We start from the raw sequence: 17,246 nt of genomic DNA on the forward strand, positions 1-17,246 counted from the left end.
TTCTCAATCCAGTCCTCACGTCCACGTCTCCATTAAAGCATGCCTGTTAGGAACTCATGAGCTTCAGGAGCTTTTCCACAGCAGGAAACTGGACTGATGTTAGTGTTTTTTTTTTTTTTTTAAATCAACCAGGAACTATATGGGAGGAGCTTGCCAACTATACTTCACTGATTGATCAATTTTAAAACTTTGCTCATTAAACAAGAATTTCAGAAGATGTAGAATGTTTGCTGCGAGATGAGAGTGTATTTTTTTTAGTGTTAACATCATATTTACACAACAACAAAAAACTGTAAAGAACAACATAACCGTGCACTCAGCCTTGTCTGTGCTGAGGCTAGAGACTCATCCAGGAACTGCGGAATTCTCGATCAGGAGAGTTCTGGAACTATTTAGTTCCTGAACAATGTTCTGGAACTCTTGAGTATCTGGAAAGGATGCCAGAATGTTTTAGTTCATGAAAAAGGTTCTGGAACTCTTCAGTTCCTGAAAAAATATTCTGGAACCTTGACATTCCTGAAAAACATTCTGAAATTCTTCAGCACCTGAAAAAGGTTCCAGAACTCTTCAGTTACTGAAAAAGGTTCCAGAACTCTTCAGGTACTGAAAAAGTTATGGAACTCTTACATTCCTGAAAAAGATTCCAAAACTCTTCAGGTACTGAAAATGTTCCAGAACTATTTGTTTCTCTATTTGGAACTCTTCAGTTCATAAAACGTTTCCAGAACTCTTCAGCTCCCGTAGAAAATTCTGGAACGCTTCAGTTTCTGAAAAATATTCCAAAACACTTTAGTTCCTGAAAAAAAAATTCCAAAATTTTTCAGGTAATGCAAAAAGTTCCAGAAATATTTGGTTCCTGACAAAGGTTGTGGAACTCTTCAGTTCCTGAAAAAAAAAATGCAGAACTCTTACATTCCCGAAAATGTTTTAGAGCTATTCAGTTAGTGAAAAAGTTCAAGAAATATTCAGTTCTGAAAAGGGTTCTGAAACTCTTCCCTTTTCCTGAAAAATGTTCCAGAACTCTTTAGTTCCTGAAAAACTCCTTCTGATATAGATCTACCTACCTACAGCATCTGTGTGTGTGTGTGTGTGTGTGTGCAGCTGAAGGAGGACATGCTGGATTGAGAAACTCTGCTCTAAGTCACTGAAGAACATTTTCCAGCAACACCTCTGACCTTCCCTAATTCCACACTGTGTTCTTCTTCTAAACCCTAAACCCGAGGCCGTCCTTCTCAATCAGTACTTCATTCGCCTCATAAAACAAAAAAGGACAATCAATAATCTGTTAATGAATACATTTATAAAAGGGCAAATCAGAGGACAGGCAGATAAAGCAGTAGAGACATGGATCAACAGTGCGCTATTGAAGAAGAAAACTGTTGAGAAGTGGACAATCCACTGACGAACGAAAAGAAAAAAAAAAACCCTGAAACTAATTCTCATGATGTAATAACCAAGTCGACGGCTTTTTCTATTGCTTTTTTTATTGATACGCTTTTTATTCATAACCGTGTGACTGAGAATGACGTTTTATTTCTCTACTGCTTTATCTGTAAATCCTCTGACTTGTACAACAAGCAGTTTTGATGCCATGATATGAAGAAGGAGCTTTTAACAGAAGAAGAAGAATATTAATGAGGTATTTAACTCCAAACTAATCACTCACAGCAAATCCACCATACAGTCACGTTCAGCTGAGGAGGCGTAAACACTGAGTCAGAGGCATGAGATGACCGTTGCCAAGCACACGACGTTTTCCTCTTTTCTCTAACAAAACGTGATTAGACACAAAGCACTGATTTTCCATGGATCTTCTCGCAAATGTATCCATTCGAGGCTTTATCTCTGGCCGTGTACATGACGTACTGAAGCTGTAGGGCTGTGTGATATGACGATATATTCATCATTATAGTGATAAATGATGACATCTGAGAGCCTCCTGAGTTTCTTCAGTACAACATCGTCCAAATCTGTTTGTACTAAGAGCAACCTATTTTAAAAATAATTTATTTTTGTTTATCAGTTTTTATCATTAGAAAAAGTCTTCAGGAATCATGATACGATATTGCTACCATATCACGGCCCCTCACTCTGCACTCTGTACATGGAGACTTTGTTTCCTAAGTGACATTTTTGTTTCGCCAAATCAACATCTTCGCAATGTTACTGAATGCTGATGGTTCACTACAACACAAGCGTTACAAGCACAATTATTTTTTTTTTTTTGCGAAATATGTTATCCATCACGTGTGTGTGAACAAAGCGTGATACATTCCAGCAGAATTAGACCTCCGTTCCTGAGAGCTTCATCTAGCTTTATCAGCGTGAAAAATAAAAAGATTTAAATCCTTTACAGTTGCATTAATGCAGCCTGAAGAGTTCAGTAGATAATTAGTGCAGATAAAAGATATAATAGATAATTAATTAGTAGATCATTTAAAATTTTTTGTTTGAAATTGAGCCTGATGTAAGCAGCAGCAGCATCGGAAAAAAATGATCAATTATTATGTATTTCTTTCGCTCTGAAAGATACTGCTGTTCTAACTGCACTGATACTGCTGACTGTTCTGTATATTAATTTTTATTATGCTAGAAACTTTAACTGATTTCCCATCATTATTTATTATTTATTTTATGTGAAACCCCAATAGATATCTTTAATCCTTATTGTTTCAGATGGATATACAGTATATTGCAGTTTGGCCAACATTCCTTTGTTTAGATATAAAAACGTGTTCGCAGTAGATTGGCATTATTGTATGCGTGTCCTTACACATGCTCATGGTTATGATATGGAATACTTGTCCAGTGGCTCTACTTTTAAAATCCATAATTACCAAAAATGTCCAAAAAAACAAACAGACTCCATTTTGGGATGAAACTCTTCGTAGGTTATAACAAATGATTGGCACATGACTAATTCAGCGTGACTTTAACGATATAATTTTCAAGTTCTCCGAGTTGACTGCGCTCTCAGGTCCTTATTGTAACACGACCTTGGGATCGCTGTCAGCTCTGTTACCAAACTGAGTAAACACTAAGGTAAGACTACCTACTGACTCCTGAAAACGACGCTGATATAAATCCACTTCAAGCTAAAATGGTCCTTGTAATGACCAGTGCAATTTACATTGAATAAAATGCAAAAATAAATAAGAATGACTTCCACTCTCCGTCCAGCAGATGACGACATACACGCAGCTGTGAGTGTGTGACCGTACCACTGCACACTGCTTCCAAATATGACCTCTACTGGTGTTGCTGTCTGAGTAAGAAATACAGCAGGAAAAATCCCAACACCATGAGTAATACTGAGAACAAACATCAAGGAAAACGTCGCATAGACAAAAAGCACCCACACAAAACCTTTTGAGGGACAAACACAAAGCCATTTCTGTTTCGGTGTTCATTCCGGCTGTGCTAAAGACATCCGAATATCCTTAGAGACACAGGCCAAGTCTAATAATAAAACCCCGTAATGAGGATTATATAACATGTTCCAGCTGTTCTTTAGTGAGTAAAGACATTGGCCATTGTTTCTATAGTTTTGCCCTTAAGCTGTGAGGCTAATATAATGGAAGTCTATGTCACCCCAAACATTTTTTCTGCACACTTCTGCCTCAAACCACTTCCAGCTCTTCGGTGATGTCACACAGACCTGCTGGTGTGGTTTAGGAGACTGTAGGACTTTCTGTCATCTATAAACACAAACAAAACTTCATAGCATCACAGAATGATTGAATGTTATGGAGGCGGCCATTTTGGACAATCACTTTGGAGGCGGGGTTGTATGTAACATTACAAGCACACCGATGAGGACACGCCCCTCTAAGCCCCGCTTTACAACAATTGCAAGCAGAATTGTAAACGAAAGCTGGAATTTATGACGTAATAATATGGTGACACTTTAAACTTGAATTTGTAAATATGCACTCTGCCTGCTATTTGAGCCTAAACAACATTGCTGTTGAATTCTCAAATCTGATTGGTCAGGGTGTGTTGATTAATTTTCGATTTCTCAAATCACAGGTTAATGTTAATGCACTTTTTCTAATACCTTATCATTTCTATAGTAACCGCTCAATCACAGGGACTTGTATAGCAGATAAATTGAAGCTTTCTGTAAGGAGATGTTTATTTAACATTTATGGAAGGAGTCTCCAGTGTCAGTTTTGTAACAGTAAGTTTTCTGCCACAGGAAAGTGTTCAGGACAGAGGAGTTTACGCTTTTCTGTCTCTCTGTAATGTGACAACCTGTGGTTTTCTTTGTCTTATCAACTTTGAGAGAGAAAAAAGAGAGGCTAGTGAGAAAACAACTATTTTATACCATTATAATGTATAATATAATAATATAATAATGTTATATTTTCACATGCTAACAAGAACTAACGTCCCACGAAAGTTACAGAAATGTATCTATAAACGGATAAAAAATATATGATGTTTTGTTCTTTAGTAAATTAATAATTGTAATCACTGACAAAGTGCTATGGTATAAAAAGAATAAAACACTTCAGGACATGCTGTTATTGAAAAATTAGCAACTTCCTACTTTACAATATCTTTTGAAGTGAGTGTAAGACAATTTGGCAATGTGTTTATGATAAAAGGATTTTTGGGTGAAACAGACTTCCATTATTTTCTAACATTTCCCTCATAGCTTCAGAAGCAATCTGCATACACTAATCGTATGTTTGCAGTAAGGGGAACACTTTTAAATATTTGTCAGACTGTTTGTTTAATCCCAAGCCTGTGAGTAAACCTGCTCATGGCTGTTTTCTTTAAACAGTTTAATTTATCTAGGTAGAAATGTCAGGTTTTTTTTTTTTTTGTTTGTTTTGTTTTTTTACGGATACACCCACAAACGTCAGGCCTGTCAGTTTTCCTAAATGTCCATCCTTACTGTAAACTAAACAGAAATGGAGATGATCTCACCAGTGTGCAGTTTATGTAAACGTAAGCTTGAGAAAAAAAATCTGTAACAAACACCTGACATACAAGAGCTGCCTTTACAAGCCCCTTCCAGACTAGCAGAACGAGAAGAACAGTACCTCAAACCACCAAAGCGGTCATTTCTTCATTTGTAACCACTGAGTTTTTTTAAAACAAAAAAAAAGTGCTTGAGCAGTTCATAGGCGACCTGCTGAATGCCGGTGTTACCCAGAATCCCGCAGACACCTGCGTTGTGGCTTCACAGTGGAGATAAAGATCAGTCACTCATGCAGGAGTGTTTATGCCAACCGGTGTGTATTTAACCAAAATGGAGGTAATATGCAAAGTTAGAGTCTCAGAGCTTTGTGAGCTTGGAGATAACTGAAACCTATTGGCACAGTAAGGAGGTACCGGTACTGTGGCTCAAAACACATTTAGCACTTTTCCACCAACCTGGTACTGGTGCTGATGGAACCGTTCTGTGCTTTACACAAGTTCCTAGCTGGCCAAATAGAACCAGCGACATTAAGTAGCATGCATATGGTCACACTGTCGCCATGAGAACAACATAAGCAACTCATGACCCACAATGGTTATTTCTATGTTATGTTTTCGTAAAAGGAGTCAAAACCTGGCTATGGTTCCCTAAAAGAGGTTCCCTGAACAGACACTCGGACCATGTTGGTGGAAAAGGAGTAATTATGTGTCACAAGAGCTCACAAGAAAAACCAGTTAAACCTCCAGATAGGATTCATCGGAACTTCATGTGAGGAAGGACCATAACTTACGATTTCCAGTTTGTCTTTCTGTCCTCAGTCCATCTTTTCATGGAACCCTATCTCTGTCCTCCTGTCAGATTTTAGAGCTAGTTGTGGAAACAGTTCTAGGTCTGCTGATGGTTCTACGTCAATGTAGCCTTCAATAGAGGATTCTTGAGGTGACTCAGTGTCAACATACAGTTCTAATGAATGTCCTAAGTCATGGACAAGGTCATTGACATGGTCTAGTGCTGGAGGTGGTTCTAGATCATGGTCTAGTGGTGAAGATGGGTCTAGATCATGGTCTAGTGGTAAAGATGGTTCTAAGTCATGAACTACTTCTGATGGTTCTAGATCATGGTCTAGTTCTAAGTATGGTTCTAGGTCCTGGACTAGTTCTGAGGATGGTTCTAGGTCATGAACTAGTTCTGAGGTTGTTTCTAGGTCAGGGACTAGTTCTGAGTATGGTTCTAGGTCCTGGACTAGTTCTGAGGATATGTCTAGGTCATGGACTACTTCTGTGGATGGGTCTAGACCATGTACTTCTTGTGAGGCTAGTTCTAGCTCATGGTCTAGTTCTGAAGATGGTTGTAGGTCATGGTGTAGTTCTGAGAATGAATCTAGCTTATGGTCTAGTTCTGAAGATGGTTCTAGGTCATGAACTACTTCTGAGGATGTTTCTAGGTCTTGAATTAGTTCTGAGGATGGTTCTAGGTCTTGATCTAATGCTGGAGGTGGTTCTGAGAATGGTTCTAGGTCATGGCACGGTTCTGGATTTGGTTCTAGGACATGATCAAGTGTATGTGGTTCTTGGACACAGTACAGTTTTGGAGGGGGTCGGAAGTCATAGCGTGGATCTGGAGATGGTTCTAGATCATGATCAAGTGCTGGATGTGGTTCTTGAACATGATTCAATTTTGGAGGTGTTTGGAGGTCATGGTACCGTTTTGGAGATGCTTCTAGGTCATGTTCTATTACTGGAGGTGGTTCTAGATCATTGTATAGTTCTTCCCATGGGTCAGAATCATCATATAGTTCTAGAGATGGCTCAGTAGAGTGGCATATGTCTGAGGAAAGTTCTAAAGATGGCTCCTCAGATGGATCTAAACATGAAGACGTCTCATAAGTGCATCCTGAATAAGGTTCTGCCTCATCAGTGCAGATCTTGCCATTTGAGGCTCTTGCACGGCGGGCATCCACATATGCGACGATGAACTCCGAATTCTGGTAGATGATCATGCCGGTGAGTGTGAGCACGGCCCCGGCGCAGCTCAGCGCAGAAAGCTGACTGCCAAAGAGCAGCTGGGAGAGCAGCAGGTTTCCCACCACGCTCAGATTGCCCAGGATGTGCAGCGTGACGGCAGACGTGAGGCTGATCACGCAGCAGCTCGCCAGGTTATAGAGCACAGAGCCCAGGCAGCTGAGCACTATGAAGCCCCACAGATGGCCGTCGTAGTGGTGGGGCGACTGAAGAGCAGCCCAGTTCTCCAGGACCAGAGCTGCCACAGCCAGGATGCAGAAACTGGGGATCGCCATTAGGTAGAGCAGGAAGACAGAGTTGATCTTCTCCTCCTGGAGCAGAATGCCTAAAAAAGTACAGGACACGCAGGTTAACAAAGACACACACACAGTATATGGCCAAAAGTGTGTGGACACCTGACCGTCACACTCATAGGTCTTTAATATTCCATTCCAGACTTAGTCCCCATCTGCCGTAATAATAACCTCCACTCTTCTGTGAAGGCTTTCCTAGAATTTGGAGTGTGGCTGTGGGGATTTGTGATCATTCAGCCACAAGAGCATTAGTGAGATCAAGCACTGATGTTGGATGAGGAGGCCTGGGGTGCAGTCGGTGTTCCAGTTCACCCCAAAGGTGGTCAGTGGGGTTGAGATCAGGACTCTGTGCAGGACACTTGGGTTCTTCCACCTTAATCAACCTTGGCAAACCATGTCTTCATGGAACTCACTTTGTGCACAGGGGCACTGTCATGCTGCAACAGGTTTGGGCCTTAGTTCCAGTGAAGGGAAATTGTAATCCTACAGCATATAAAGACTATACTTCATATTCTATACAATTGCATGCTTCTAACTTTGTGGCAACAGTTTGGGGAAGAACCACATATGGCCGTGATGGTCAGGTGTCCACAAACTTTTGGTCTTTTGGTGTATGTTAGGCTGTCGCTGTTACCAGCTTGAAAATATTTTATCACGTTTTTGCCTTACCACTGGGCAGGCCAGGTCTAGAAGAGTCAATTTTGTTGAATGCTTGATGGAAACTCCATCACTGAATATAATTTTGCCTGTGAGTCAAGTTAGTTCCTGTTATCACTTACGTCATAGCAGCTATAAACAGTCATTCCCTCACCAGACTCTTCCTCTCTCTCTCTTGCTCTTTCTCTCTCTCACTCTTAAAAATGCAACTTGTCATTTTTACTGAGAAACGGGTAAGTGTAAACTCCTCTGTCCTGAAGCCTTTGAGAAACATACTGTGTATATGTATGCATGACACATTTTAAAATTCATTTATTATTAGTTTATAATTATTTACTATTAGTTACTTTGATTTTATGAAGCGTCCACCATACAAGCTCCTGTGCATGAGCCGTTACTATAGAAACAATAACGTATTAGAACCAGCACATTAATATAAACCTATACAAAAATAATGCACACCTTCTAACCAATCAGATTTGAGAATTCAACCGTGCTTTGGTATAAAGGGCATTAATCAACTCCGTCTGACTAGAATTCAGCATTCAGCAGTGCTGTGGTTTAAATGAAAACCATGTACATTAAGATGGTTGTGGGTTTTTTTGCTCCATTGTGACTTATAACCCACGCAGTACAGTTTATACTGTATACACACACACACACACACACATATACAGTGGAGGAAATAGGAATTAATACAGAAACTCCACAGTGATCTCTTCAAATAAGCAGGTGAATTTGGAGTCTGCTGGAACACGTGTTGACTCGGTCGGTGTACGGCACACACCATCAACAAGCCTGCAAAAATAACCCACTGAAACGTGACACTAACACGTCGACCCAGATGAGTATTTGTGCCCGATTACTCAGCTGTTTGGAAGCTTTGGGAAGAGGAGAACTCAACTCGCAGCTTAATTTACCTTGTTCAAAAGCAGACAATCCTCTTCCTTATCTCTCAATCTATGTAATCTACGTGTGTTTTTACACCAGATGAGGAAATGTACTGAGTTAAAAAAAAAACAAAAAAAAAACGGTATCATTAAAATATCAGCTCTGACAGTTCTTTCTTTATTCCAAAGTATTTAATAAGCTATGACGTGTCTTTTGCTTGTTTAGTCTTGCATTCAAATTTAAATCATGCAAAAATGTATACTGAAATCATCACACGCTCGCATCGCACTGCCTTGTCGAGTGTTTCGGCATCAAAAACAGACTCGCTCGTGTTTTCTGGCGTGGATTTCTGTCACATGAATACACGCATGTTACAGTGGTGTAATGTTTACCATGATAACGAAACCCTGAGTATCCATTACCAAAACCAATCCGATATTTTTTTTATTACTAAGCTTTAAAATGATTGTATTTAATGAAGCACTTCTCTTAAATACATGGTCATGTACAATTACTATATTCCAACTCTCACTCAACGACCCTGTAGGAACAAATACATATCCATTAACATGATTTAAACAAACTGCAGTTTTTTCAAATATCGCTTTGCAAATGTAGGAAGTAACTGCAATTTGAGTCTAATACGTATTCAGTACTTCAGTACTTATGCAAATATCATCAATATGTAATCAAAATTGTTTCCAGAAAAACCCAACAGTAGAAGATAAATCCCTGTAAGAGTTTTACATAAAAATATAAAGCATTTTATAAAAGCATGTTGGTCTGTTACAGAATTAGATCGGATTCTTTCTTATTTTTCCTCTAATATCCAATTCTGCACATATTGGCTCAGTACTGATACTGGATATCGAATCGGTGCTCTTCTGCTCTCCTCAGCGCTGTGGGCTTTTATAACTGTGTGACCTAAAACTTGACTCTAAAGCCTGAAGTTCTGTGTTAATTAGATCAGTGCGATGGAAAATCCCATGTGTCTTTAATCCTCCCTTTAAACACGATGTTTTAGAGCTTGTTCTGTTCTGTAACATGCAGACGTGCGTGTCTCTCCGTGTAGAATCCATCCACCCATCCATTCTCTGGGGCATGGAGCCTATCCCAGGGAACTCGCGGCACAAGGAGGGGGACACCCTGGATGGGGTGCGAACTCATCACTCACACGCCCATTCACACACTACGGATATGCCAGCCTGCCTACAAACATGTCTTTGGACTGGGGAGGAAACCGGAATACCCGGAGGAAACCCTACGGAAGCACGGGGAGAACATGCAAACTCCACGCACAGGAGGAGGCGGGATTTGAAACCCCAACCCCGGAGTGGCAAGGCAAACGTGCTAACAACTAAGCCACTGTACCCTCCTCAGTGTCGAGTCATGTGATCCAATGTTTAATAAAACCAGGTCTCTTTCTCTCACTCTGTATGTTAGTCAGTGCGTGTGTGTGTGTGTGTGTGTGTGTGTGTGTCTAAAACACCGGTTTAATTACTCTACTGTGGACACCACTTAACATCATGAAGTCCAGCTGAAAGCAATTTGTCCATGTTACATAACTCTGTTGAAGTGTCCTAAACAACGATTCTATCACGTAATGTGTATTCAGTGAAGTTTCAAGAGCTTGAGAGTGTGCTGTTATAGGAAAATAAGAAAAACGATGGGGTGGTGTTCCTATAAAAATGTTTTATTCCTCTTATACTACAGCACATTTTTATAGCCTTTTTTTAATTTATTAAACAATGAGACTTTTTATCCATTTATAGTTACGTTTAAAGTTGTGAAATGTCAGTGAAGCACGTTAGTTCCTTTTATCGCTTATGTTATGGCAGTTGTAAACACTCGCTCCCTCACCAGCCTCTCTTTTTTCTCGCTTGTGTAGTTAAAAAGACAAACAATGCAGGCTGTTGTCTTACTGAGAACCTGGAAAACACTCTGTCCTGGAAAACGTCAAGTTACATGTCAGCTTTACCCCTGAATGCTAAGAAAAATGTCTCCTTACAGAAAATTTCACCGTATCAACTACTGTAAGGGTTTTAAAACTGTTTATATGGAGTGTCCACAATACAGTGAGGTACTAGAAGAAGCGTAGTAATATAAAGCTGTGGTTTGAGTTATAGCCAGCACTACTGTCAGAGCTGCTGTTATAAAAAAAATTAATCAACACCTTCTGACCAATCAGAAGCAAGAATCCAACAGCGCTGTTAGTGTATTATCATGATCGATGACATGTGAGTACTCTCGATTACTGACTGAACTGCACGGTCCATAAACAAGTCTTTATAGACAGTGTGTTAAAAATGTGGGCGTGGCTATAACGTCGCACTGAAACCACGTAGCAACAAGCTGCGAATCGGACAAGTCTTAAATTTACTTGTTTACCAGTTGTCTTGTTTTTCCCCATGTGCATGTTGTGAAATAGTTTATTTTTGTAAGCACTGAATAAAAAGAGATTACGCTTCCTGGGAGTGTGCTGCTTGTTTCAGCAAGTTAGGAAACACATCTTAGGGTGTTTTCACACTGGGTCTGTTTTAGTCACCAGATCGATGACTGAGCATTTGTGCATGTGTGATCACAACACCTCCAAGCCTTCATGTATCTGAATACTTCTGTTATACAGCTCAGCTCTACATCCCTCCATCAATAAAGCTACAATTTCATCATGAAGTGAGATAAAGCTGGTGGTATGAGCAGAGCTGAAACGTGTGTTTGAGCAGGACATTTCAGCTCCGCTAGTCTAAAACGGGATGTGGACAGAGCGGGCGTCGGTGCTGTGCGGTGTGTCTCTGACAAAAAGATTCCAAGGAGCTCAAACAGTCGTCTGGGAAGTAACAACCACAGAAAAGAGGTTTCATAGGACCAAAAGTAGCGCCTGACGTCAGTCAGCTTCCATTTCTGGCCACGGCGTCTCCCAGGAAAGAACATTCGTTTAGAAACTTTACACTGCCAGCTAAAATAACAGCCCTTTTGACAGGTAGCCTCGCTGAGGCACATATGGTTATCACATGAGTAATGATGCCATGTGGTGTGTGTTTGTGTGTGTGTGTTTGAGTATCTGTGTACATACTTGCTACAGCCGCATCTTAAATAAACACTTCTGACTTCTGAAAGTTAAAATAAACACTGGAGATATAATATTGCTAGCTAAGTAGCAAGCAAACTCATTTTTTATCATCGATCATTGATAAAAAAAATCATCTAAATAACCATCTGCTAGTTCCTTTAGCCCGTTTTTCTTGATGAAAAGCATAGCTAGTAAGGGAGGGAATCTCTAATCACAGCACAAGTAGACTCACTTTTGATTTTTTATGCATAATTTATGTTAAAATATCATATCACGATCCCTGAGGACATTTCCACAACATGATAAGTATCACGATATGTAATTTCGCTACCAGACGGTCAGCAAAACAGCAGTGTTGAAATAAAAGTGTACAAATTATAAACTGTAAACTGAGGTTGATTATACATTTATTTACTGCTTACTAAAACTAAACTGTAACACTGAAAAGAAGAATAAAATAGAAAAAAAAAACATCAAATCAACTGCTAGCATTCAGCTGCATTTCGTCTGGGGTTATTAAAAACAAGAAAAAGATTTCACGTTACCAACGATATCTCAGACCAGTGTAGTGTGACAGTATTTATCATGATATTGATATTTTATCATCATATTGCCCAGCCCTACAACACTATGACCACTTTCTGCTTTTGTAAACATCTGCGTAAGAATCGATGACGTTTTGCGCATCAATGCAGAATCTTCCTGAGAGAATCACAATCACCTAAGAATCGGATATTTATTATAATATATCCTTACTATGTGACTTATTAGCAGAGCTGGGTGATATCATGTTGGTATTCTGATAAATTACATCACGATACACTTTTGTCCGAGTATCGCAGGTATCGGCAGCACTACTAACACTCACACAGGAGCTGACTGGATGTTAAAATATTCTTTATTAAGCATTATGTCTTTTTTTTTAGTTTTTTTTTTCTGGCACTCTGATAGCAAAGTATTATATTTAAGCAAATTGCTTTCACACTCGCAGTCGTGCTGTTGTACTGAATATCAGCACGTCTGTAGTTCAGCTACAGGTAATCACATCCGCGCTGATATTCAGTACAACAGCACGACTGTGAGAGTGATACTGCTTAACAGTTCTATAAACAAATGGACAAATAAACAATATGGACAAATGTACAGATGTATATTTTTGCTCCATTAATGATAATAGCTACCGAAGGAGCCATAGCTGGATGGATCGCTGAGTGTCGCCATGGTAACTGACTGTAAGTGTAGTTGAGTGTAGTAAGTGAAGTAACGGTTTCATTGTAACAAACTAGAATTGGATTTTTTTTTTTTTGGTAGCAAAACATAAGCATGCACTTTATCCTGATCATTGTCGCAGTGGACATGGAGTCTATCCCGGGAATACTGAAGCAAGAATACACTCTTGATGGGGCACGAGTGGATGGGTTGGCTACATGTAAGTGTGAACGTGAACTGGTGTCCCATTCAGGCTCATCCGCATGTTAGGTTGCTACAAAACTGGTTACTGAAGATGAATGAATGAATTAATGAATGAAGCTACATATCAAGAGTACAATCCCAGAAACAAGGAAAGGTACAGTTCATTTCTTAGAATATAGTGTATTGGCAATAATTAAGGAACATGTGCCAAAACTAATGCACACTAAATGTCTTGTTGCTATAGATGTAATAAAATCCTCTCACACTGACTGATGGAGGTTTTCATACTCACTTTGCTGGATGCTTTTTACTCCCCGTAGCATGGTGGCGGCGAGCACGAACAGACAGCCCGTCTGATCAAACTGCACCTCGCCCATGATGCTGAACGAAGCCCCGAGGCAGATGGGCATCATGGCCGTGTATTTGAGGACGTGGTGCTGTTTGCCAAGCACCAGAGACGAGATAGCCAGAGTGAAGATCGGCGTGGTGGTGTAGATCATCTGTGCGAAGGACAGCTGCACGTAGTTGAGCCCGACGTTTCCGAAGGCGATGCTGGCGCAGAAGGTGAGGCTCAGCAGGAACACTTTGCACTTGGCGCTGGAGGTCAGGTCCTGCTCTGCCACGCCTTGGTTTCGGACAAACCAGTACTTTACGACTCCTACGACTATGGCCGTGAGCATGTGCAGAGCCGACAGGAGGAGAGGGTATCTGAAGTTATACACCGCAAAGATCCATTTGTTCAGGCTGGAGATGGTGGTTCCCGTGACCAGCCACACCACCACGGCTGACAGAAGGTGCAGCGTTTCAAGCGGACGCGTCCTCCTCTGCCCGGTGTCCCGGGTCTCCTCGCTTTTAGAGGGGCCATCATCCGCGCTGATCATGTTCGCTTCATCTTCAGCTCTGTTGGCGCAAACACATCTTGAATTTGTGATGGAACATAACAGCACGTCCATTCTTCAGACCACAGGTTCCCAACCATGGTCCTGGAGTACCCCTCGTCCTGTAGATTTCAGTGTTTTCCCCGCTCTGACACGCCCACTTTAACTCAGGGAGGACTGTTAATAAGCTGATTAGATGAATCGGGGGTGTACGGAGCAGGGAAAACAATGAAGTGTGTAGGACAGGGGAATCTCCAGCACCAGGGTTGGGACCCTGAGCCACAGACAATAAGGATGGATAAATCAATTCTTAAACTGAGCTCCAGCTAGGTAACTCAGCCAAACACCTCTGTGATTCTCAAACTGCAGTGTGTTAGCTCCAGTTATAGAAACATCCATGATTTCATTAAGAAGCCTGAAAACACCACGTGCTGCCTTCCCAACACGTGTTTTCATTATTATTAATATGTTATTATTCATACGGGAGTGGCAGGTTTCAGCAATGACGCAATCAGGTAGCAACAGACATTTGTTTTGGCCTTGGAAACGGTGCACGTGAAGTCCCTCCCACGTGCCCAGCGATCTCGTCTGCGATTGGTCAATCAGAGATATTCTAACCAATTAAAACCCGGAAGTAAATTTCTAACGAGAGGAATTACTGGAAAGAACTTCAGGGAAAAAACACACACATACACACGAGGCATTACATGAATCACTGTGAATGATTTATGGTAAGGATATATTTAGAAACGTCACCATTTTGAATTGTTCGTTTTCGAGAACTACATGCAAAACCGCTACCTACGGCGGTGGGCGGAGTTTGTAGGACGTCCTGTTGTTTCTGACGTCTCCGCCCATGCAAATTATTATTATTAACAAGGCTCTCACATGTTCCCAATTTTGCAAGGCAAATAACAGACAAAACATTTATGCATTAGGACACGACTGCAGTCAGGATCACACATTCACGCCACCTATAGCCTAAACCGCAGAACCTACCACTGTATCTCTTGTGTGCGTGGGTGACACCTACATAATTAAGACTTCAAACGTAGTAAATAAAGTAAAAACAGATGATTCTGGGTTCATAAAACGACATGTACTCCGTTGTGTAACTAGTAAACACTAATATACGTTTCCTAGCCCGTGTCCCCGTAAAGAAACATGTAAATGAAACTTTACCACACCCCTACACTGGGCTATACCATTTCCAGTCTGGTCCATATACTCATTGATTGTGCAGAGAATACTGAAATTTAAATTCAATGAATTAGCAAGCTTAATCTTATGATTTGAAATATAAATATAAAATATTAAAGGCTGTAACTCGAGCATTATTATTATTATTATTATTATTATTATTATTATTATTTAGCTTGGATCTCTGTATTGTCATCCTTTAAAAGCACCTCATCACCAGGAATATCATTATAACCTTAGTACTCTCACTCAGTAGTGTAATAACACATTCATAACACTGTTCATTTAAAATAAAATAATAAATAAAAGCTAGGAAAACAGCTAAAGGTCGTGTGTGAATGACTTTGTGGTTTAATATTACATCTACATTTCTAGCATGAACTCACTGAGCCCTGACTGCGCAGCTTAGAGAAATAAGGCACTGAGAAAGAAAATTAATCATTACACAAGCCCCAGCATCTTATAATAACCTCCTAACGACCTCATGAAGCCCAGCGACATGTTTCTCTATAACCTTACCCTGTCTGTGGCTCTGTTAAAGCTTGATGAAGGTCCTCCCGGCGCGGATGATGGAGGCATCGAGCGCTTTCCGTCGCTGTTATTGTCAGACCAGCTGTGTGGTGTGTTATAAAGCTACAGCTTTTGTCCAACCTGCGCACTTTTGTCGTAACTGGAACTGGCCGCCATTACTGGTGTGTTCCAATCAGCAGCTGTTGCTAGCTCCTGCGATACGGCAACGCGTCCGCCATATTGGAAGAGGCCAGATTTAGCTCTAAGCTAAAGATGCAGGACTTCACTGATGAAAAGTTTTCAACAACAGCACGTCCAGAAGTGTTTTATTCGTCTTATACCACAGCAATTTGTCAACACTTACAATTTTTCATTTGTTAATCAACACAACCACACTTTTATAGTTAGCTTTAATACAGTGAAACACTGAGACATGAGTTCCTGTTATCACTTAAGTTATAGCAGCTATAAACAATCATTTTTTCATTAGCATCTTTCTTCTTCTCTTGAATTTAAGAGAAAACTTACTGTTACAAAGCACTGACAGTGGAAACTGCTTTCATAAATGTTCAAATATCATTGGGCCTCATTGATAAATCTTTTAGTGAAGTTTTGTGTAAATGTTTGCGTAAATGTTTTCTTACTCACGTGCGTATATTGATCACGTGTATAGTGCAAAGCGTGTTCGTGACACGGCTCATTTGCATGTAGTGACGCACAGGAAACTCCATAAAAGTTCAAGTGCACAGACAGCCAGGATCATAAAATGAACAATCAGGGTAATGTCCAAAAGATAGAGATGGAAGTTATTTAGACTCACTTCTATGCCAATAAAAATATTTCATATAGAACAATAATAGAAATAATAATAATAATAATAATAATAATAATAATGAGAGCTAAAGCCTCCATCAGCTGAGGCGTACGTTTACAGCTTGTGGCTCTGTGCACAGACCGGCCCATCCTCCATTTATACACCGTCATTTCTTTTGCCATAATTTAATGATTAGTTTGTCAGCTTGCTATTTTTTTTAATATTCTTTAATGTCAACAATATATAGTGACTGGTTTTCACAAAATGTTCTCGATAGCATTCTTATTCCCTGTCCTAGTGAACTAGCATGAGGATGTGTTTTTGACAGAGACTCAAAGCACTTCTGTAAGTCGCTCTGGATAAGGGCATCTGCTAAATACTGTAAACGTAATAAAATGAGCAATTTAAATTAGACGGTACATATAAAAGTGCAGGAATCCATCCAAATAATATGATTTGAAGTTGATCAAATTGAGGTTTACATTACTCTTCTTGTGTGTAAATATACACATTTAGGATATATTTTTCTGAGTTTATGGGATTTTCATGAATACCATAATTCCTGTGTA

General features: G+C 40.1%; 1 protein-coding gene across 1 annotated transcript; it reads right to left on the bottom strand.

The window, feature by feature from the left end:
• Nucleotides 1–96: 96 nt before the first annotated feature.
• On the bottom strand, nucleotides 97–16,030 carry slc35e4 (solute carrier family 35 member E4). Its single transcript, XM_026942523.3, has 3 exons — nucleotides 15,873–16,030; nucleotides 13,568–14,175; nucleotides 97–7,276 (listed from the first exon to the last, which is right to left on the bottom strand). Exons 2-3 carry the CDS (start codon nucleotides 14,154–14,156, stop codon nucleotides 5,745–5,747), a joined length of 2,121 nt encoding a protein of 706 aa, XP_026798324.3. The 5' UTR covers nucleotides 14,157–14,175; nucleotides 15,873–16,030; the 3' UTR covers nucleotides 97–5,744.
• Nucleotides 16,031–17,246: the final 1,216 nt, after the last annotated feature.

Source organism: Pangasianodon hypophthalmus, chromosome 17 (assembly GCF_027358585.1).
Source record: "Pangasianodon hypophthalmus isolate fPanHyp1 chromosome 17, fPanHyp1.pri, whole genome shotgun sequence".
In the NCBI taxonomy this organism is placed as follows: Eukaryota; Metazoa; Chordata; class Actinopteri; order Siluriformes; family Pangasiidae; genus Pangasianodon; species Pangasianodon hypophthalmus.

Coding starts and splice junctions, on each gene's coding strand:
- slc35e4 (XM_026942523.3), bottom strand. CDS start 14,156: ATGATCAGCGCGGATGATGGCCCCTCTAAAAGCGAGGAGACCCGGGAC. Junction 7,277..13,567: donor AGTAAAAAGCATCCAGCAAA/GTGAGTATGAAA, acceptor GTACTTTTTTAG/GCATTCTGCTCCAGGAGGAG.